General features: G+C 35.5%; 1 protein-coding gene across 8 annotated transcripts in view; it reads right to left on the bottom strand.

The window, feature by feature from the left end:
• The window catches only part of Rbcn-3B (WD repeat-containing protein Rbcn-3B), a 717,321-nt gene that overhangs the window by 242,675 nt on the left and 451,200 nt on the right, over positions 1–23,446 (bottom strand). For all 8 annotated transcript variants that reach the window (XM_090405900.1, XM_090405903.1, XM_090405904.1 and 5 more), the window contains one exon: positions 13,834–14,172. In XM_090405900.1, coding sequence (XP_090262026.1) covers positions 13,834–14,172 — 339 coding nt within the window. The remainder of the gene's footprint in view (positions 1–13,833; positions 14,173–23,446) is intronic.

Below are 23,446 nucleotides of genomic sequence, written 5' to 3' on the forward strand. Positions count from 1 at the left end.
TTTCAACAATTAAGAAATGGGCTGCCGAGTTTAAACATGGCCATACCAGCCTTGAAGATGATCCGTGTGAAGGACGCCCCAGAAAGTGTAACAACACCAGAAATTATTAATCAAGTGCATGATATGGTATTGGATGACTGGCAAGTTAAAGTGCACGAAATTGATGACACTATAGGCATTTCAAAAGAACATATAGGATATATTTTGCATGAAGAATTGCATATGAAAAAAGCTTCGTGCAAGATGGGTACCGCACTTGCTCACAGCAGATCCAAAACACTCGCATGAAAATCTATGAACAGTGCTTGGAGCATTTTAACAAGAATAAAACTGATTTTTATGCATCAATTTATTACTATGGATGAGACTTGGATTCACCATTATACACCAGAATCCAAACAGCAGTCAAAACAGTGGACAGAAGCCTGTTGTTCAGTGCCAAAGAAGACAAATTCAGTTCCATCAGCAGGAGAGGTCATCATGGCATCGGTGTTTTGGGATGCTAAAGGAATTTTGTTTATTAATTATCTTGAAAAGGATAAAACAATAACCAGGGAACATTATTCTGATCTTTTAACCACACTAGACGAAAAAATTTGTGAGAAACAGGGGCGAATGGTGGTCTTGAAATTCACGTTTGCTCTTGTTATCATTCAGGGAGTGAGAGCTGTGAATGAAGTCTGATCAGCAGAATAATGAATTACTGACCATTTAAAACTATATATTTAGAAATTTATGTACATTTAATCATACAAATACAACATTTATTTTACAAATGATATGCTATCTTTTTCAATTTAGCTACTTGAATACAAATTCTACTCTACGGTTCTATTTTATGAACTGGTCAATAACATTGTCATAAAAAGTTGGCTGTAACTTAATTTTCCCAAGCAAGACGCACACTTGTAAAGGCTGGCTGAAGCTCTGGCTAGAGCTACGTTGACTGCATATGGCCTGTGTTTAAGCAACAGAGTGAAACGATGTCAAATGGCTATGGCACGCATGAAATCACAGTGCTGCTGCTGCAAGGACCTCGAAGCTTCTACAACAGAGCAAGCCAAGGTAGCTTTGACTAGACAAGCAAGCAAGCATCGGCCTTCGATACACAACGCAAAGCTCAATTATTGCTGTGCAAGCTTGAGACATCTTCTGTCTACAAAAAATAAAAGCCTAAATGGAATGCTTATAAATGCATGCATTTATTAACAAATAAATATTACTTCTTTCTCAATAAATGAGCTTGCATAGCAAGCATAGAGAATTCGCCCCCTGGTGAGAAAAGTCCTGGTTTGCAAAAGAAAAAAATCACAGCAAGCCATGCAAGTGTCATTAGAGACTTAAGAAACCATATTCTAATGGATAAAAAAGAAATCATGGAAAGATGGATTGAATACACAAGGAAATTATATGAACAACAAAGAAATGATATTCCTGAACAGACTGATTTAGAAGGACCATCCATTTTACTCTATGAAGTTGAAAATGCCATCAGAAAACTAAAACCATATAAAACTGCAGGAATTGATAACATCTTGGCAGAATGGTTGAGGGCTCTCGATGAAGGAGGACTGAAATTTCTAACAAAATTATGCAATAAAATATATGAGACTAGATTTCTACCCAAAGATATTAATCACTTAATTTTCATTCCAATTCCTAAAAAAAAAAACAAAAGCTACAAGATGTGAAGAGTTCAGGACAATCAGCCTCATCAGTCAAGTATCAAAAGTCCTCCTATACGTTATTCTTGAAAGAAATAAAAGAAAAATAAACATAGAAATAAATTATACATAAAGTGGTTTCAAGGAAAATGTAGGTACAAGAGAAGGTATTTTCAACATCAGAACCATCATAAAAAGATATCTAGAAAAACAAAAAGTACCTCTGCTTCATAGATTACAAAAAGGCATTCGACAATGTCCAACATGAACAATTAATTGAAATCCTTTCAAAAATAGGCATGGATGGAAAAGACATTAGGCTATTAACTAATCTTTACTGGGAACAGACTGCATCTTTGAGAATAAATAGAGAGACCTCAGAAGAATTCCCAGTTCAGAAATGTGTGAGACAAGGCTGTGTCTTTTCTCCGATTCTGTTTAACCTATACACAGAAGAAATATTTAATAAAATTAGTAACCTCAAAGGAATCACTGTAGGGGGGGGGCAGAAATATTAATAACCTACGATATGCAGATAACACGGTTGTTCTAGCTGAAAACAAATGTGACCTCAAACTCTCAAGTATAGCAAACAGTATGGCCTCATTAAAAAGACAAAAATCGTGATGATTTCAAAAGAAAAGAAAATACCAAAAATATGCATCAATATAAAAGGAAATAAATTAGAACAGGTGCAAAAATACATATACCTCGGACACTTGATCACAGAGAATGGCAGGACAGAAGATGAAATTAGAAAAAGGATTGAAATCGCAAGGTCAACTTTCAACAGTATGAAAAATCTACTAACATCTAGAGAATTAAATCTGAAAACAAGACTAAGAATCTCCAAATACTACATATGGTCTACTTTATTATATGGAGTAGAGACATGAACACTCTCCAATCTGAGTGTGAAAAAACTGGAGGCCTTTGAAATGTGGATGCTGCAAAGAATTATGAGAATATCATGGGAAAAAAAAAAAAAGACAAATGAAGAGGTACTAGAGATGGCAAAGGTCAACAGGAGCCTGATGAAAGAAATTAAAAAGAGAAAAGTCAGATATTTTGGACATATTCTGAGACATAACCGCCTACAAAGGACACTTTTTGAAGGAACTGTTGAGGGAAAGAGAAAGAGAGGAAGACAAAGACTGGAGTGGATGAAAAATATAGAAGACTGGACCTATCTCTCATATGAGGAATGCAGCAGAGAGGCGCAAAATAGGACATGGTGGAGATACATGGTAGTCAATCTCCTGGAAGGAGAAGACACCTGACAGGAACAGGAACTATGAATTGTTGGAACATCCACCCTATTCCCCAGATCTGGCTCCCTCTGACTTCTATCTCTTCCCCGTTGGTCAGCATTTTTCTTCGAATCAAGAGGTGATTGCAGCTGTAGAAGGGTATTTTGCAGATCTTAATGAGAACCACTACAGGGATGGGATAATGGTGTTGGAGGATCACTGGAATAAATGTATTATATGGATGTGTGGCTAATCAGAGCCTTATACAATGAAACAAGAATCTCTTTACTTCTAAGGTCAGTGTCATCAGCATCATTCCCAGAATTTGTTCTGTTGTCCTCACAATTTTGGCAATGTTTCCCCTAAATTTCAGATCCTTATCCACTATCACCCCAAGATCTCTCATTTCCTCCACCTCCAACAATATCCCCCACCAAGCGTAAATTCTACATCCTATCCATGTTTCCCAAATTTTAAAACCTTACATTTTGCAACATTGAACTGGCATCCCCAATCCTGTGCCCATTCACTCAATACATTCAGGTTTTCTTGTAAGGCCACAACATCTTCTCTACACTCCATCGTTCATACCAACTTTGCATAATCTGCAAACAACTGAATATCCCCATAAAAATCTTTGTCAATATCATTAACATAAAGGTTAAACAGCAAAGGCCTAAAAACAGACCCCCCCCCCTCCCGAGGCACACCACTAGAGACTTTCCTCTTCTGGGATATTGCTCCCCCATACACAACTTGCTGATACCTATCAGATAGCCAGTCTCTGATCCAATGCACTAATCTAATATCCAACCCCATCTGCTCTAGTTTGACCATCAACTCATCATGCGGTAATCTATCAAAAGCCTTTGCAAAATTAAGTATGCTACTGTCTATCCTTCTCCTCTGTCCAATGAAGCCGTCACCTTATTGTAATAAGTAAGTAGATTACTAAAACGTGACCTCACTTTAGCAAATCCATGTTGTCCATCAAAGATAATACCATTATTGTCAACCCAATTCTGAATTCTAGTTCTCACCAGCTTCTCCAACACCTTAACCACAGCTCTGGCACACAGATAGGTCTATAATTTGAAGCTTGAGTTCTATCACCTCCCTTATAAAGTGGCACAATCTTGGCCTCCTTCCACTCATATGGAACTTGACCCAGTGCAAGACTCGTGTTAAAAAAATATGTCAAGGCAGATGCTAACTCCCTGGCACATTACTTCAAAATATGTGGTGATATATTATCAAGTCCCAATAATATATTATCATGTCTCAATTCCTCATAGACCTCTTGCTCACTTACAGTCAGTCTCTCCTTCCCATCATCAACTGCTCTCAATCTTTCCATGATGTCACATTCACAAGAATGAAAGACATTTATGAACTGCTCATTAAGTATTTTCACTATAGCTTTTGCAGCAGCTGTTCTTATATCATTTTCTCTAATCAATGTCATCTTTCCATAATCATTCTTTTTTTTTTTTTTTTGCTGGCTACATATCGAAAGGACTCCCTATAATTCTTTTTGGTTTCATTAGCTAACTCCTGCTCATACTTCACTTTTGCTGCCCTTACCAACTAAATCACCCTCCTTGCCTGTTCTTTGTATTCTCATGGAATTGATTATTACCAGTTCTCTTATGTTGCCTCCATAATGCCTTTTTCTTCTGTATTATTGCATGCTTAATCTCTTCATTCACCCATTTCACACCCACCTTATTTAACCTTCTGACCCCTGAAATACATTAGGCATTGAACTGTCTAGTAGAAACTAGACAGTTCTTGAATATCCCCCAACCTGCATTTATCTCCGTTCCAGATAACTTCTCATTCCATGCTACACCTACAAGCCGTCTCCTGAGCTCCTCGTAATCATCAGCCCTGTAGTTCCATATATATGCTTTTCTCACAGAGATCTTCATATTGTCAGCAATCATCCAGGTAATCATTTCATGGTCACTCTCACCAACTGGAGAGTGATTTGACACCTCATTTATAAGTATGTCCTCTAATGAGATGATCAAATCCAAGACCTCAAGCCTCGTGTGCTCTTTGTTACATACTGTCTGAGGTAGCTGTCCCTCAAAAACTCAACTCATTTTCTTTACTTCCAGTTGCTATCTCATCATCCCAGTCTATACTGTCATAATTAAAATCTTCCAAAGTGATCACCCTTTTCTTATTTGACTGGCTGATTTGAATATACATTTCATAGTCACTACCATCCACATTACCAGGTCTGTAACAACATTCAACCAAGTATTTCATCCTATTCACCTCTATCTCACACCATACTGTCTCAAAACCACTGGCACTATTTTCCTCTTGCATCTCTACTTTGTATGGACATAACTCTTTCTGTATCATCAATAGCACTCTACCTCCCTTTTTACTCTTTCTATCTTCTTGAAATATCATATCCATCTTTATTCCTGTCAGGATGTCATCCTCATCCAACCATGTCTCAGTTATTCCAGCAGTTCTTGGATGAACAGACTCAATTAATGCAACCAATTCATTTGCCTTGTTTTTTTACACATCTAGCATTTGTATACAAACATTGCAGCTCATTCCTGGATCTATAGCTAGTTACACTGATACCACTCATTTGATTTGACTTCTCTGTGCTTAACTTGAGTCATTTCTATTTCTCTTTATTCATCTTAGAATCTTCTTCAAATCCAATGTTTTCCTTGCATCCCAGGTCATCCCCCTTCTCTTTTGTCTACACATGCATTCACATCCTCTTGGAGCACATCAACCTTATCTCATGCTGTGTTCTCCTATCCACCCTGAGCCTCCCCGTTACCCTGTCTATCTTGCACACCTGCTCTCTCATTCTCTATACTCATGCTACTCACTTCTTCATTCACAATCATTTCTTCAATCTTTCCTGTTTTACTCTCCCATTCTTCCATATTGCTTCCCATTTGATCAGATTCATTCTCTGCACTTACTTCTCTACCTTCCACCAGAAGTTCTCTCAAAGTGACTCACACCAAAACCATTCAATTCATAATCCTCGCTCTCTGCCTCATTTCACCATCATACCTAAGCAACATGCTTACTACCTTTCCTATCACACTATTATCTTTTATACATCTCAACAACCACCTGATATCCAATCTGTTCTTTATTCCGAGTCAAATCATTTATCCCTATTACAACTACCAACTCTTTAATCTAACAGATAAGCTTAGGTGTTGCTGGTTATTCATGACTTATTTTTCATGGTATTAACAACACCACAAACACTTTTATCAACAAGGATGTTTTATTAACGCTAATATTTCGCTGATTTTCAACTCAGCATCATCAGAGCACAACACACATGTAAACGCGACAGTGAGTGAGTGAAACAATATAATTGCAGAAAGACAAAAGATCTAAAGTCCTATTTTTGGCGCCCTCTAACGAAAAAAAAAAAAAAAAAAAAAAAAAAAAAAAAAAAAAAAAAAAAAAAAGGCAGCAGTTATCCAGGAGTTTTTCTTAGGATAACCGTCTCCCAAATTTTTGGCAAATTAATGCAACCATATTTGTTAAGGTTGGGAGAATTCTTCAAAGCCATTGCTGACTCAAAAAATAGTCTTTCAGATCTATATCGACTCTTAAATAGCACATTCGTCTTCCTCCATCTAATCCTGTGTGAAGGAGTGTCCAAAGCGTGGTCTGCCAGTCCCGACTTGCCATAGTAATAGTAGCGAATGTATCTTTCATGTTATTCCAGGCGGATGTTCACTGATCTTCCTGTTTGCCCATAACAGGCCAAGTCACAGTCACATGGAACTTCATACACTCCTGGGTGTGCTAAAGGGTGAAGTTTATCCTTTGGTGAGTGGATCAGAGTTGCCAGCTTGACATGAGGCTTGAAGGTGGTGCGAAGGCCATGTTTCAACAATACTTTGGCTATCTTTTCCGATGTACCTCTGATATAGGGAATAGAAATGGTCATGTTCTATTCTTGTGTATTGGGGGGGGCAGAGTAATGGGCCTATGTAGTATTTTTTCTATTTTGTAGGGATTGTAGCCGTTGGCTAAGAACTTATGGCGCAGGTACTGGGGTTCAGTGGTCAGAGCTGTATCGTTAGAACAAATGGCTCTGGCTCTGTGTGTAAGTGTTTTTAAAATGCCGTACTGTTGAACTGGATGATGATGTGATAGTTTATGTAGGTATCTTCCTGTGTGTGTGTAGGCTTCCTGTAAATAGAAAAAGATAGTGATCCATCTGAAAGGCGGGTGACTAATGTGTCAAGAAATGGTAAACAGTTATTTGATTCTTTTTCTACTGTGAAGTGAATTTTGGGGTGTTGGCTGTTTAGGTAGGTGACAAAAGCATCCAAAGTGTCTTGTCCATGGGGCCAGATGGCAAACACATCATCTACATAGCGCAACCACACTAGTGGCTTGTATGTAGCTGTGGTAAGTACTTTGTTTTCAAAGTGTTCCATGTAAAAATTTGCTAATGGGGGGAAGAGGGGGGAACCCATAGCAGTACCATTAATCTGTTTGTAGAATTTCCCCCCCATGTAAAGTAACCTGCATTCATGGTAAATTGAAATAATTCAAAAATATCTGGGGGAAATTTAGACTTGATTAATTCAAGAGTGTCTATAAGTGGTACATTGGTAAATAGGGAGGTGACATCGAAACTAACCATTATGTCTGAATTTTTTAGGATTAGATTTTTAACCAGTGTTTTGAAATGGATAGAATTTTTTACAAAAGTAGAGGAGTTGCCAGTAAGAGGGGCAAGCGACTTAGCTAAATGCCGGGCCAGTTTATATGTGGGACTATCTATGCTATCAACTATGGGGCATGGGGGAACATTAGTTTTGTGGATTTTTGGTAATCCATAAATACGGGGTGTTTTAACATGAATTGGTTTTATTTTCCTGATGATTTCTTTGGGCCATGATGTCACTTTTTTTTAGTAATTTTCGGACTTTTTTCTTTTGCGACATTGTAGGGTCTCGATGTATAATTTGATACGTAGAACTGTCACATATGAGATCTTGCATTTTTTTGTTATACTCTTCTTTATTCATGATAACTGTTGCATTTCCTTTATCGGCTTTTGTAATAATAATATTTTTATTATTGTATAACTTTTTTAGGGCAGTTATTTGCTTATGTGGTATATTACTTTTTGAAACTGAAATTGTCCAGAAAATTGAACCGGTTAGCCTTCCTTAAACAATGCCGCGACAACGATATTATTCCATCTTTTCTGAAATTCAAAGAAAAGTTGCAATCGGCAAAGGCACATCGTATTTATCGACGGGCGAGTTTAGCGCTTCTTCGAGAACAAATAGCCGCTACTCGCATAGAGCTTAGTAAGCTAAACAACTCTATCACAGCTCTACAACAAGAACTAACTAACGTGTTAAATCTTGAAATATGGACTGTCCTACAGCAGAACTCCGAAGTTGCAGCAAAAAAAGAATTCACAAAAGTTAAAAGCAAGCACCTAAAAAAATTTGAACTACTACAACAGCGCCAACATACGAAGTCCCGACCGCAACTTCGACGAGACCACGTGGTCGTAAACCTATCTTCGGAAACACTCACTGAAGAAGCCAAGAACGCCCTCAGTTTAGGACATAACTTTGCCGTCGCGCCCAAACAAATTCCTAAACTCGAAATTATGATGAAAGCAGAACGGGGTATCCATGATCTTCCGCCAGCAATGGCCAATAACAAGTATTATAAACTTGTTATAATAGACATAGCAAGTATTATAAACAAAGCTAAGCCTCCAAAAAGTAATATACCACATAAGCAAATAACTGCCCTAAAAAAGTTATACAATAATAAAAATATTGTTATTACAAAAGCCGATAAAGGAAATGCAACAGTTATCATGAATAAAGAAGAGTATAACAAAAAAATGCAAGATCTCATATGTGACAGTTCTACGTATCAAATTATACATCGAGACCCTACAATGTCGCAAAAGAAAAAAGTCCAAAAATTACTAAAAAAAGTGACATCATGGCCCAAAGAAATCATCAGGAAAATAAAACCAATTCATGTTAAAACACCCCATATTTATGGATTACCAAAAATCCACAAAACTAATGTTCCCTTACGCCCCATAGTTGATAGCATAGATAGTCCCACATATAAACTGGCCCGGCATTTAGCTAAGTCGCTTGCCCCTCTTACTGGCAACTCCTCTACTTTTGTAAAAAATTCTATCCATTTCAAAACACTGGTTAAAAATCTAATCCTAAAAAATTCAGACATAATGGTTAGTTTCGATGTCACCTCCCTATTTACCAATGTACCACTTATAGACACTCTTGAATTAATCAAGTCTAAATTTCCCCCAGATATTTTTGAATTATTTCAATTTACCATGAATGCAGGTTACTTTACATGGGGGGAAATTCTACAAACAGATTAATGGTACTGCTATGGGTTCCTCCCTCTCCCCCCCGTTAGCAAATTTTTACATGGAACACTTTGAAAACAAAGTACTTACCACAGCTACATACAAGCCACTAGTGTGGTTGCGCTATGTAGATGATGTGTTTGCTGGCCCCATGGACAAGACACTTTGGATGCTTTTGTCACCTACCTAAACAGCCAACACCCCAAAATTCACTTCACAGTAGAAAAAGAATCAAATAACTGTTTACCATTTCTTGACACATTAGTCACCCGCCTTTCAGATGGATCACTATCTTTTTCTATTTACAGGAAGCCTACACACACAGGAAGATACCTACATAAACGATCACATCATCATCCAGTCCAACAGTACGGCATTTTAAAAACACTTACACACAGAGCCAGAGCCATTTGTTCTAACGATACAGCTCTGACCACTGAACTCCAGTACCTGCGCCATACGTTCTTAGCCAACGGCTACAATCCCTACAAAATAGAAAAAATACTACATAGGCCCATTACTCTGCCCCCCCCCCCCCTAATACACAAGAATACAACATGACCATTTCTATTCCCTATATCAGAGGTACATCGGAAAAGATAGCCAAAGTTTCGTTAGAGGGCGCCAAAAATAGGACTTTAGATCTTTTGTCTTTCTGCAATTATATTGTTTCACTCACTCACTGTCGCGTTTACATGTGTGTTGTGCTCTGATGATGCTGAGTTGAAAATCAGCGAAATATTAGCGTTAATAAAACATCCTTGTTGATAAAAGTGTTTGTGGTGTTGTTAATACCAACTCTTTGCTCGCTTACTTCTCATATGCAGTGCCTCAAAATCACTCTACTCATTCTACCTCCTAGAAAAATAACCTTATGCATCCTCTCGTCCAGCACACCTTTAATAATTGAATCCCCCATACAATGCAACTTGCGTGTCTTTCGTTATCTCTTTTATACCAATATTATTTGTTTTATTCATTTTATGGAGAGCACTAACTTCATTCCACATCAATTTCATCTCTTGCCTCATCTTAACCAACTCGACTTTCATATCTTCCGTCATGTTTTTACTCTCATTCACTCTCTCAATTTTTTGTGAGCCATACATGCTTGTTTGCAGTCTATGCCGCTCACCATCTTACCTTTAACTGCACTTTGTTTTTTTTTTTTAACTTCCACTACATTTGTATCACTTTCTTATGATCTATTGTTATGTTTCTCAGATTGTTCGTTCTCTTTTTCAAAAATTTTTTTACCATTTTTTTGCTGCTCTTTTACACATCCTTCTTTTCTATCAGATGAGCACTCATCCTCCTCAGAGCATTCTCACTACTAATACTTTCAGTTATCAACATATTAGCACTCATCAAGTACTCATTCAGCTCACACCCTCCTTCCATCTGCCTTAAATATCCACAATTTATCTATATAATTGAACAAACACATATAGCATGCCTCACATTTCACAAAATGACTGAAATCAAAATTAAATTCTTGCATGGAACAAAGCCACCACCATCTTTCCTTTGCCAGTTACTATACTATGCTCTAACTTTAACAAAGCTGTAAGCAAACTTAAACAAAAAAAGTCCACACACTAATAACACTGCAAGCACACAACTTTTACAGCAACTCTTACTCATAAATGCACACTTATTTACAATTAATTATTCCAAAAAACTTATCTGATACGGGAGCCTTCTTTACACACCACTTCTGAGGAAGGTGCTTAAATTTGGCCACTGTGTTACCAGACAACAAAACATCAATGCATATAAGTCAAAATGTAGCTTTTAGAGTAGAGAAATCTAGAGCATGTCTCAGAAGCTTCCATATAAAAATTGACAATGAGCAAGGATAAGAACAGTAGCAAGCCCATGGTTGTACCTTCCTTTTATAGGTAAAAATTATTTTGTCACAAGAAATAACCAGAACATAGTATGTGGGCAAAGAAGGCCATAATAATGAGTGAAAATCTGTCCCCAGAGAGGAATCATTCATTAATTGGAACATTTGTGAAAAGGGCAGAAACATCAAAAGTGATTAATAAGTCATCTTTGCTGAGAGTAATGTTCTTAATTTTGTTTACGAAGTGTTACACACACACACACACACACACACACACACACACACACACACACACACACACACACACACACACACACACAGAGGGTAATGGCCTACCAACTCCTTGAACATTGATAATAGTTTCTTGTTTAGGTAATAATTAGGACTGTTCATACTCCTCAATGAAGGTATAGAGAGAGCAGATCTTCTATCCAGTTAAAAGGCTTTAGATTCAAATCCTGCTTTGAGCATGGTCATTTGTGATGGTATTCATTCATATACATACAAACATACACTCTCCCTAGATAGACTAAGTCACCATGGGAGAAGTGGACGCAACTCTCCCCCATAACGGGATTGAAGGCTTCTCACTAATGAGAGAGATTGGGGCTGAATACAATATCTTCAACTATCAGCCATGGTAGCAAATTTTGCTTATATATTTAGAAAGACCAAATTAGTGTAATTTTGACATTCTAAGTGTGTCGTAATGTAGCCCCACTCTTTGTGTATAAGTATGCGAGTACTCCAAATGACCTTGATGCAAAGGTCTTATTATTATTTTAATTTATAATAAACTGAAGGTTATTACTCTATCACAGTAGCTGTCTCCATAATTTTATTATAATGAATGCCAATCACCACATAACTATGAAAGAAAGGACTCTCATAATCCATTGGAGATTTTATCCACAAACATTGTAATCATTACAGTAAGTTCAGATACATGTTTCATGTTTGATCAATTAGTTGACATTTTAAAAAAGATATTATTATTATTATTATTACACTCTCCATGGAGTAAGAAGAATCATCATGGAAAGTTCATTCAACTGACAACAAATCTATCATACTGAATCTTAAAATCCTTAACACTCCGTGCATTAACAACAGGGAGTGTTGTTAATGTGAAGTGTGGCATAACCATCTCTTTATCACTACGTGCTAGAGTACTTCATATCATAACAGCATTATAATGCGAAGTCTTTGCAACACTTGCAATATGCCCTTTGAACTTCAGTCTGCTATTAACTATCACTTAAAAATCTCAAATCTCATCCACTTCCTGCAGTACAGCACTGTCAATATAGTACACAACCCCTTATATTTCTACACTTCAAAATGCACTTATTAATATTAAGTGATACCGACAGGAGCATATTGAATGCATACATCACAAGGTGCCACAATGCACTGTCGATCTGTAGAAAGGAGTGGGGGAACTATAGCTGAGCCAAAAGAAACACCACAGTCACATTCAAAGAAGAAAATTTGTAAATACAACAAGGATTATTTGTCTCTTGGTTTTACTTATGCTGGCTCTGATCTGGATCTGGACTCATGGATTCTGTGGTGATGAAGAAGTTGTGTAGAAGATCCAAAGGTGAGTGAATAGATTCTAGCAGGTCTGTGGGCATCAAAAATTAGCTGACAGGCAAAAAGGAGACATGATAAAAGTATATAAGTTATTAAAGGGGTTTTATAGGATTGACACCGAAGACTTTTTTCAATATATCACAAAAAAAAAGAGAGAAAACAAGGGATCACCAGTGGAAGTTGTGTAAGAATGTGGTTAGCAAGAGTGTTAGAACTAGATTTTTTGCTTGGAGGTTAGTGAATGGTTGAAGTGGGTTGCCAGAGCTGGTTGTAGTTGCTTCATTAGTAAATGAGTTTAAGGAGAAGTGCAATAGGTATTGTGTGAATAAATGGATCCCCCACAGTGAGTCTTTTGACTCCATGGAGATACCTGTATAATAATATAATAATAATAGGGGTCCTCCTCTTTCAAAAGCTTGGGAACCACTGTACTATAGTTTCCAATCTTTTTTGAGTGCTATCATTAAAAAAAAAAAACTCTCAGTAACGCAACTTAAATCATGAAAGTGCTGCTAGAATGCAGACACTAGCACACTGTTTAAAAATGTATTTTTCAATAACTGCAGTAAGAGAAATCCTGCATAATTTAATATCATGATCTGTTTTTATATTAGTGTTTTTTTTGTTTTTTGTAAGAAAATCACAAATAGGAAATGTTGTAATCTTATTATTTATGAATATTCCATCATCTTGATGGAATGAGGGTAATAACTGATATCATTATGCATTTTGTAGTTGACTCCTACCATATCAAACAATGCTATAAAAAGACTTGCTTATAACAAATTGCTGAAATTATTAACTAAATTTCCAGAGGTTACACAATGCTATTCTAAAGAAATTCACCATAGCAGGTGAATATGGTATGATACTGGTTATATTTCTGCAGCCCAGTCTGTAGTGAGTTTACTGCAATGAGAATCTAGTTTATTATAACGCAAACAATACCTTTCCACAACTCTGCACTGCAGTCAAATAAGTTTTCAGAATAATGAGAACTGAAAATCAGTCTTATATTTGTATTTAAAAACTGAACATTTTTATAGGTTAAGAAATAATATAAATCCTTACCAACAAGAGCTTCAATGTCAAAAAAGAGAACATGACTATCTTGATCTTTAGGATTTGTTCTTAATCCCTGTATCATTAAAGGAGATGCTCTAGATTTCTGATTATCTGAACCATCAACAATCATGCCCTGATGTTGAGAATGCTGAAGCTGAGGGTTTTGTAGTTGGTGAAGTCCTCTTTGTGCAGCATGTCTAATAGCAGCTAAATTACGGTGACGAAGGCCCCGAAACAAATGAATAGCTGGATTTGTCATGCGATCTCCAGGATTAACTATATTTTCATCACAAGCACTTAATATTTCTTCTGCCAATAAGCCTTGAACTACTCTATCCAAATGACCTATGAAATGAAACAAAACAAAAAAAGGCTGTGAGAACATTTAGTTCCTAGCATAATTTTTAAAGCACCATCACACACACACACACACACACACACACACACACACACACACACACACACATAATGTCAGCTTTCTTTAATGGTTAATGTATACTGGAAGTCTAAGCATTTCATTGATATATGTTATGTATTTGAAAAATGTTGGTACATGTGTGGATTTATCTGTTGTTGCAAAAATAAACACAAATAGCCAGTTTATTAGCAATTCTAATAGGCTATTAAAATTGGAGATAACTATTAGCCTCCAGAATAGCCATGTTACTGGTGGTTGGGGAGATATCACCTTGATGAGGTTCTACAACGTGAATTCCTACAGTTCCATTACATTTGCTAGTAATGGGTCTCTGTCAAGCATCTCATTTCACCACATCCCAAAGGGCCATCCCTAAAAACCGTATAAGGAGGGTGTGAGCAGAAGAGTCAAAAGTTTCTTTGTATGAAGCATGGTTGGTGAGTGGAATGCATTGCCTGAGTGTGCTGTGAATGTAGACACATCGAATCAGTTTAAGGCACAGTTGGATGAGTTTTGTGTGTAATGGTGTGTACTTCCCACAATGAGTGAGTTTCTGACTCCATGGAGGTCAGATGTTAATAATAAGTTGCACATTAATATTTTTGTTATTTGAAAAAATAAGTGCAATATTTTTTTTTCTGATTTTTATGCTGCATTTTTTTAAAATACAATGTTCTCTATAAAATTAAACAATAATTTATTATAATGAAATGAAGGATATTATAGATCCATCTATATTTTATAGCCAAATATGGAAAGAATTAAGTTCAAAAATTTATTAGTGAACTTATGAGAACAAGACCAGAATCAGAGTTATTTATGTTTTATTAATGCATTATGTAAGTTTCACTAGCCTGAAACTTCAGACTGACCAAATTAAAAAAATTTGAGGTAAAGTGCACAGGATTACCTCTCCAAAAATTCTGAGTGACCTATAAGACCACTCTAAATCTTACTGAGTGACCTAAAATCGCTACTAACCTCAAACTCTTAGGAACTCCACTAAGTGACAAAAAAAAAAACCATTCAATGCTGTTATCCAACCTATGTCAGAAAGTTAATACTATGCATTCACTGAAGAAATCTTTCAGTGAATGCATAGTAAAACATTAAAACTATAGAGCTAAGTTCATATCAATCTTATATAACAGTGTTTCTCAACCTGTGGTCCGTGTCGATGGGACAGGTGGTCCGCAGGCAGACTTAAATGAATTAAATAAATATATAGTTTTTAATTATCTAAACAAATTAAAATTGAATATGTAAGTAAAAATTATTGAAATCAAATGGAGACTTAAAAAAACAACAAAAAAATCATCATTCTGCTACTAAATTTGTAGCAGCAGAATGACAATAATAAAAGAGGGGTGAAACAAACAATAATATAGTTTTATTACTTCCCCTTCCTTGCTGTTTTGTCAGATTCAAAGTGAACTGTGTTATCCACATTTCAACCAATGGCTTGTTGTTTATTGATTTTTATTATTGAAGGTTTCCCTTCTTCAACCAGGGTTCAGTATAATAAATAATAAAATAATAAATTTAGTTTAATCCTTTATCCAAGTGTAAGCAAACAAAGTTTGCGCCTGAATATATCTTCAGGACTGAGGTGAGGTGGTACATCTCTTGGCAACTCATAGCAAAGGTGGACCAAGCTGTCATCACTCCTTGTCTCAGTATTTTCCATAATGCAAAGCACATCTCCTTGCGGACATGTATACTGCTATGCATTAAGGGAAGGCCCACTACCCAGTATTCCTTGAGAAGTGCTAAGTGATACTTGGACAAAGCGTGTCCAGTTAACCCCAGTATTATATATTTATATATTTTTCAGAAACGTTTTTTAATAAAACATCTCCAAATGGAAAAGTAGCTTAGAACTAGGGCTTTGAAAAGAAGGGCAAATGAAACAAGTGATGCTAACTCTAATTGTGATACATGTGTTGTAACGGCGAGTAAATCTGATACTATTGAAGAAGAAACAAGCAGTTCAAGGAAAAAATACAGTAGGAAATATAAACAGTTCATATTTGGAATTTGCGTTTACTTGGTGTAGAGATGACAGTTAACAGAAACCTCAATGTGTTTTGTGTTATGAAGTGTTGTCGAACGAGTGCATGAAAAGTGCGAAACTCCGATGACATTTAGAAACTAAACATTGTGATGTGAAAAATAAGCCAACTGAATTTTTTCAGCGATGCTTAGGGACATTAAATCATGGGAAAGATATACTTTTGGCCATGGGTTCCATTAATAGCAAGGCACTGGAAGCATCGTATCTCTTAAGTTTGCGCATAGCGAAAACATGGAAACCTCATTCTATCGGGGAAAATTTGCTACTTCCAGCTATAAAAGATGTGGTAAAAACGATGTTTGGCAACAAGTTACTAAAAGATGTTGATTTGATTCCTCTTTCAAAGGACACTGTCGGTCACAGAATTAATGATATGGCAGGGATGTAGAATTTCAGTTAATCAAAAGAGTTAAGAAGAGCCCTTATTATGCATTACAAATAGACGAGACTACTGATGTTACAAGTGATATGCGGTTAATATGCTATGTAAGATATGCTCGTGATAACAACGTTCATGATGATATTCTGTATTGTAGAACTTTGCCATCCCGAACAACTGGAGAAGAAATATTTCACACTCTCAATAATTACATAATACACAAAGGGATCAAGTGGGAAAAATGTATAGGCTTCTGTTTGGATGGAGCTCATGTGCTTATAGATAGGCATAGTGGGGTTGTTTCTGTGGTCAAGGAAGTAGTTCCAGATATGAACTCCAAAGCTCCAAAGGAATGCCACCATCATTTTAAACTGTGCTATACAAAGCTGTAAAGCTAGTTAATTTTATTAAAGCTCGACCATTAAATAACAGGTTATTTTCAGTACTCTGTGATGAAATGGACAGTGAATATATATATACAACTTCTGCTTCATTCTGAAATTCGCTGGCTTCCAGGAGCAAAGTACAGTAGTAATAAGGTTATTTAAATTAAGGCACGAAGTTTTATTATTTGTAAATGAACATAATTCTGATTTTGCATCACTCCTTGTTGACAAAGCATGGCTATCAACACTACCCTATCTTTCAGACATTTCTTCGAAATTAAATGAACTAAATCTCTCTCCCTTCAGGGAAATTCTTTAACTGTTCTTGATGCCTACGACAAAATAAAGGCATTCGAGAAAAAACTGGTTTTATGGATTAATTATGTAAAAGACAGACAATTTGCACCTTTTCCAACATTGGAATCCTTTTTAGTGGAAAATAATATTTTTGTTGATTCTGAGTTTCTGGAAAGGGTTTGTGACCACCTCAAAAATCTGAAATGGAATTTTGAAAACATATTTTTCAAAATATGTTTTCAAAATTCGAGAACGACCTTTTGTTATCGAAAAAAGGGCAGTTAATTGAGCTTTCAAATGACAGTAGACTTAAAATACAATTCTGTAATCTTGGTTTGGCTCTTGGATCTCACCTTCAGTGAGAAGTGAATTTCCCGAATTATCTGAAGCAGCATTGAAAATCGTCATGCAGTTCTCTATAATCTATCTTTGTGAGAAAGGATTTTCATCACTCCTTCAAATAAAAACAAAACACAGAAATCGTCTTCGTGTGTGTGTGCCGATCTTCGACTGAATTTGACCAATATTGACCCAGATATCCAGCAACTCTACAAGGGCCGAGAAGCTCAACCATCTCATTAAAATAAGTAGTAACATAATTAGATCATATTATTTATTTGTTTAATAAAAATTAAAACTTTGTTCTATGATGATACACTTTTAATCGTTTACTTCCAATTTAATTAATTATGTTTCCATATGTATTTGAAACATGCTTTTAGATTTATTATATTATAAATGGCACAGTTTTTCCGAAATGTTGGTAATTCCTACTTAGGTTTTTAAAAAAAATACGAAAAGTCAAAATGACGTATAGGGAAATAAATTAAAAACAGTATGTTTATTTTTGAAGTAAAACTTTAATTCCACATTCTAAAATGTTATTTTTCTTGCTTTTCTGTTTTATAGACAGTAAGGCAAGATTTCTTAAACGCCAAAAATGTGCAGCCTGGGGCAGATCACTCCCCCCCGCCAGCTATGTCTCTGTAACTTAGTGGTCCGTAGAATTGTTTTCAGCATTTTACTGGTCCTTGGCCTTAGAAAGGGATTTCTGTATTTTGTAGCAAGATATGAAAATAAATGAGAGTAAGAAATGCAGAAAGTTTCTTGCTTTCAAAAATTTACTTGAAAGAAAGTTTATGAAAAGGTTACATTCTTACAAAGTCTCTAGTAAATTTCTGAAACTTAAGTTTCTATATTTGGCTATAAAATATGAATGGATTCCATATCCTCCATTATAATATCTCACTTATTTCAAATTGAAGCCTCTTGGCCACTTAAAGATTTGGCAGTTATTATATTTAGGGAAACAAAACGTTTATTTTCTCTTTTTATTAAAGAAGACCCAAAAAAAGTCTTCCTTTTGGCAATGTAAAAAAACATAAATATGAGATATTAAAGATACATGATTATTTCATAGATGAATATACCTACATACATATATATAAATAAACTTGGAAAGTGTCAAATAAAGAAAAGAGTTTATGGGAATATAATCCTCGACATTGAATTAGCCTTAGCTTGTACTATACCAAAATGAATACATTAAGATGCTTTGATAATAAGTACCAACTGTTGTTCATTTATAAAAAATGCAATTTTCTGAAACAGAATTGCTTTGGTATTGAATGAAGATTCTTACAATTTTAAGATTTCAATCTGATCTCTGATAAGAACCAACAGTTCAAAACAGCTGTCAGGCTGGTGAAACCTTAATCAAAAGATTTAATAAAAAGGTGAATATGCCTCGACAGCATGTATGACTTTTTAGTAATACAAATTAAGGTAACTCCGGTGCTGAAAATTGTATTCTCTTAACCTTCCTGGTCAGTTTTCGAAACCTTCAAAGTTTTTATATTTACATATGAGATGTGACAATTTAATTCCAAGAAAGCACCTGTAAAAAACCTACATTTGGAACTATACATTGGTGGCTACTGGCACACCTTTGTGGTAGTCCCCCTTGTGTATTTATACACTGGTTTAGACGGTGTTCCCATTTTTGGAAACAGACCTGGAACATTTTTTCTGGAATATTCTTGAGTTTCCAGAAAATTTGTAAATAATACCTAGCATAATTTATCACATTATGCTGGATATTAACGATGTCAGAAAATCTTCACCCTTGGAGATTAACGATTGGGCTAAAGTGCAGTCTTTAATTTGGGAAACAGACATAAATCACAGGGAGCTAAGTTGGGTGAATAAGCAGGATGACCTAATTTGGTAATCGATTTTTTGACGAAACTCTCTCACGATGAGCACACTATGGCTTGGGACATTGTCGGGATTTCTTTCAAAATCTTTCTCATACCCAATTCTTCAGTTAAAATTACCGACTGTTTCTCGATTTGCAATTCATCAGCCATTAATCGCACACTTAATCATCTGTCAGACCATACCAAATCTCATACTCTGTTCACATTTGTGTCTGTTATTTTTGTTTTTGGTTGCCCATTTCTGGGGTCATCGTTCACATCTTCTCGCCCACCTTTGAATCCCTTATGCCAGTCAAAGACACTTGACTTTTTCAGAGCACACCATATGCTACTTTCAATAGGTCCAACGTTTCAGTAGCAGTTTTGCCGATTTTCACACAAAATTTGATGTTAACACACTGCTCCAAATTTCAATGACACATTTTTAAGGCAATGTTTTCATGTAGATCTCTATTGTTTTTGCAATAGCCAACTAGCAAATGGCTCTATTAACTTCAGGTTTATGCACACATTAGTTAAAAGATATACAAACATGAATACTCACGTGACTCCAATCAAATCACCACATGGGCCAACAGTACACGACTATTCTGGGAATTAAATTGTCATACTTCGTGTGTGTGTGTGTGTGTGTGTGTGTGTGTGTGTGTGTGTGTGTGTATTAATTAATTTATGTTCAAGTGGTCACATGGTTAGGTGAAGTATTATTCCATGTTTTTTAATCTTTCTGCATTCTGCAATTTGGCCAAAGTACTGAATATTCAAGGGAAGCATATTTAAATAAAATTTAAATTGTGAATCAAATTTTATAAATAAATTTTTTGAACAAAAAACATATATACATTCTTAAAAAGTTTTTATCAATTATAATGAGCATATTATCAAAAAATAAAAAAAATCAACTAGCACCTTTTATTCTTTTATAGGGAGTAGGCGAGGCCATGTTAGCACTATTTAACATTTATACTGAGTAGGCAGCTCAATCTGCACTGGTAGCTGATCAGAGATAGCTGGTTCGAGGCTGTCACTAATCATTAGTGATTTATCATAAGTGGCAACTGATGAAGAGACTGGCAAACAAGTTCTGCTATCTTGTGGTCTCCAACCCTATTATTTATTTATTTTTGAAAATATTTGTTTGCCAGTCTCTTTGAACAAACTGTACAAGATGATTTGCTGTTGCATCAAACCAACATGTATTCTATTCCTTCCATGCCTAGATGAATTACCTGATCAACATTATTAGTTAACTGGTAAATAATCTCCACTCCACCGTTATTTACTTAGCTACCAGTAAACTAACTGATAGCTTATAACTAATAACATAAAAATAACTAATTATTGATCAGTTATTCATATTTTGCATAAATCTCTCCCTGTCCTTTTAAGTTTTTTTTTTAAACTAAGGTCCATCATAAATGCTAACATGCATGTCTAGATTTTAATAGGATACATGTAATTTGTTACACTCCAGCAACACATAAATATAACAACACAATTGTAAATTATTAATAACTCATTTGACAGTAATGAAATCATTTATGTTCACCTGTTCTTTCTTGTCCTTGTGTTTGCTATTCTCATATGCTCATTAATGTATAATTAATAATATTAACAATAACTAGATATGCTGATGACAATCTTTACAAGCAGCAAATGAAGCCAAATAAAATATATATATATATATGAAGATATCAACAGAAAACACAAAGCATGACAGTTGCTAGAGAATTCATAAGATGTAAAGTAGAAATAAATGTAAAAATAACTGAACAAGTTAGTAAGATAAAATATTTAGGAATGGAATTAAATAACTATGGCATCGCATAAAATAAAGTACAAAAGCAAGCGGTGAAAGCTAGTAGAATATCTCAATTTCTCTCTAGCCTCATGTGGAAGAACAAGCACATACGTAAAGGCAAAAATAAGAATCTACAAATGAGTTTGGATCATTACTAACATAAGCAGCAGCAACACAAGTGGGAGCTATAAAAATTAGATGAATGAAACTGTTGAGATGAAAACATTAAAAAAAAACTGAAGGTATAACAATATTAAACAAAATCAGTAACTCACAAATCATGGAAAATTATAAAATACAACCAATAAATGATTGGACCCTGGGATGAAAAGAAGAATGCAAAAATTATATAGAAAGAATGGAAGAAACAGATAGGCAAAGAAAGAAAAGAGCTGGTTACCACTGGATATCAGACTAAGGTGCAAATGTGGGTGGATGGACTTGAATGCAGCAGAACTACAACCAATTAGATTTAACAGTGAAAGAAAAAGTTCCCATTTCCTTGGTGATGTGGAGAGGTTAATTGTTTTTTAATAAGATCACAATTTTTAATAAGAAAGCATCAAATGACACATAATTTTAAACACTTTTCATGCTGGTTTCACAAATTTTTCAAATATGTGAATCAATAAAAAGCTATTTTCAGCTATTAGAGAATATAAATGATTAATGAAGTAAAATATATAACTGGTTTATGTATAAACTGAAGATTTACAGATTGCCTATACTTGATAATGTACAATGCAGTATAAGTTCTATAATCAATTATCTAGATTTATCTATAATCATATATCAAGTGCAATGATTCAAAGTGTCGGTTCTTTCTCATGCTATTATTATAATGAATATGTAGATTTTTCGACAAAAATCTACATGGCAAATGGCATGTAGATTTATGGCAAAATGATAACTAGCACTGGGTTGCGATAATATAGATGGTTAAACCAACTTGTTTCACAAGATATGCTAGTGGCTTCTTATGGTTTAGGTAGAACAAAAAATATACAGGGTGTTCGGGATAAATTTGACAGTTTCGTAAGGAAAAAGAAAATCTTCTTTGTATCTATTAAATTTAATGAATTGACAAAAAAACATTACAGGCAGAGTTAATTACAATACTATCAACAAGATTTACTCAAAATAACCACCATTAGCATCGATCACAGCTTCAATTCTGCTTCGGAACCTCGAACAAGCTGATGCTACAGTCTCCCTGGGAAGGGCCGCAAAAACTGTTTTAATTTTATCCATTAACTGGGCTTTTGTATTACTGGAAGTGCGATTGGTGTCTTTTTCAACTGCGCCCCATACAAAATAATCCATGGGGTTAAGGTCTGGGGAGTTTGGAGGCCAAACATTTGGACTGGTGAAGTCGTAGAAATTTTCAGACAACCATTTTTGACTTTTCCCAGAGGTGTGGCAAGGGGCCGAATCCTGCTGCCATACATACGGCCTACCATTGGCTACCCTTGTTATCCAGGGCTTGACTACAGTTAGCAACTCCACAAACAAAGCCCGAATTCCAATGCCAGGGTTCTTCAACACCTGTTCCTGCAGATTTGCGAGGAATTCTGCTGTACGAACGCAATCAGATCGTCTGCTAGGGATCTTTCTTCTTGCTACATCCTCGTAGTCACCATTGCAAGTCTCTAGTTCATGCCTGATTGTTTTTACTGTATTCAGGGAGCATTGGGCAGCAGTCGTAATATCCTTATTTTGATGGCGGGCACGAATCATCATGATACAAGTTATTCTCTTCCATGATTCAGGTGGGTTCCAGCTATCCATCCTTTCTGACATCTTGTATATGAATGAAGAAGGGTCCAAACTTTTAAATGAAGAGAAGTGTGTGTTAATACATGTAACTTACGGAAAAATATAATTAATTATAAATATGTCAAATTTATCCCGAACACCCTGTACAATAAATGGAAAACCATTACATCATAACTAAAGTTGAGCATGTAAGAACTGTTACACAAAAGTAAAAGGAGCATGGATGCAGAATTCTCCACTCCTTCTCCACATGGGTCAGTCATTGTTCA

Source organism: Typopeltis vanoorti, chromosome 15, assembly GCF_054136105.1.
Source record: "Typopeltis vanoorti isolate ZY-2024b chromosome 15, IOZ_Tvanoo_1.0, whole genome shotgun sequence".
Classification (NCBI taxonomy): domain Eukaryota; kingdom Metazoa; phylum Arthropoda; class Arachnida; order Uropygi; family Thelyphonidae; genus Typopeltis; species Typopeltis vanoorti.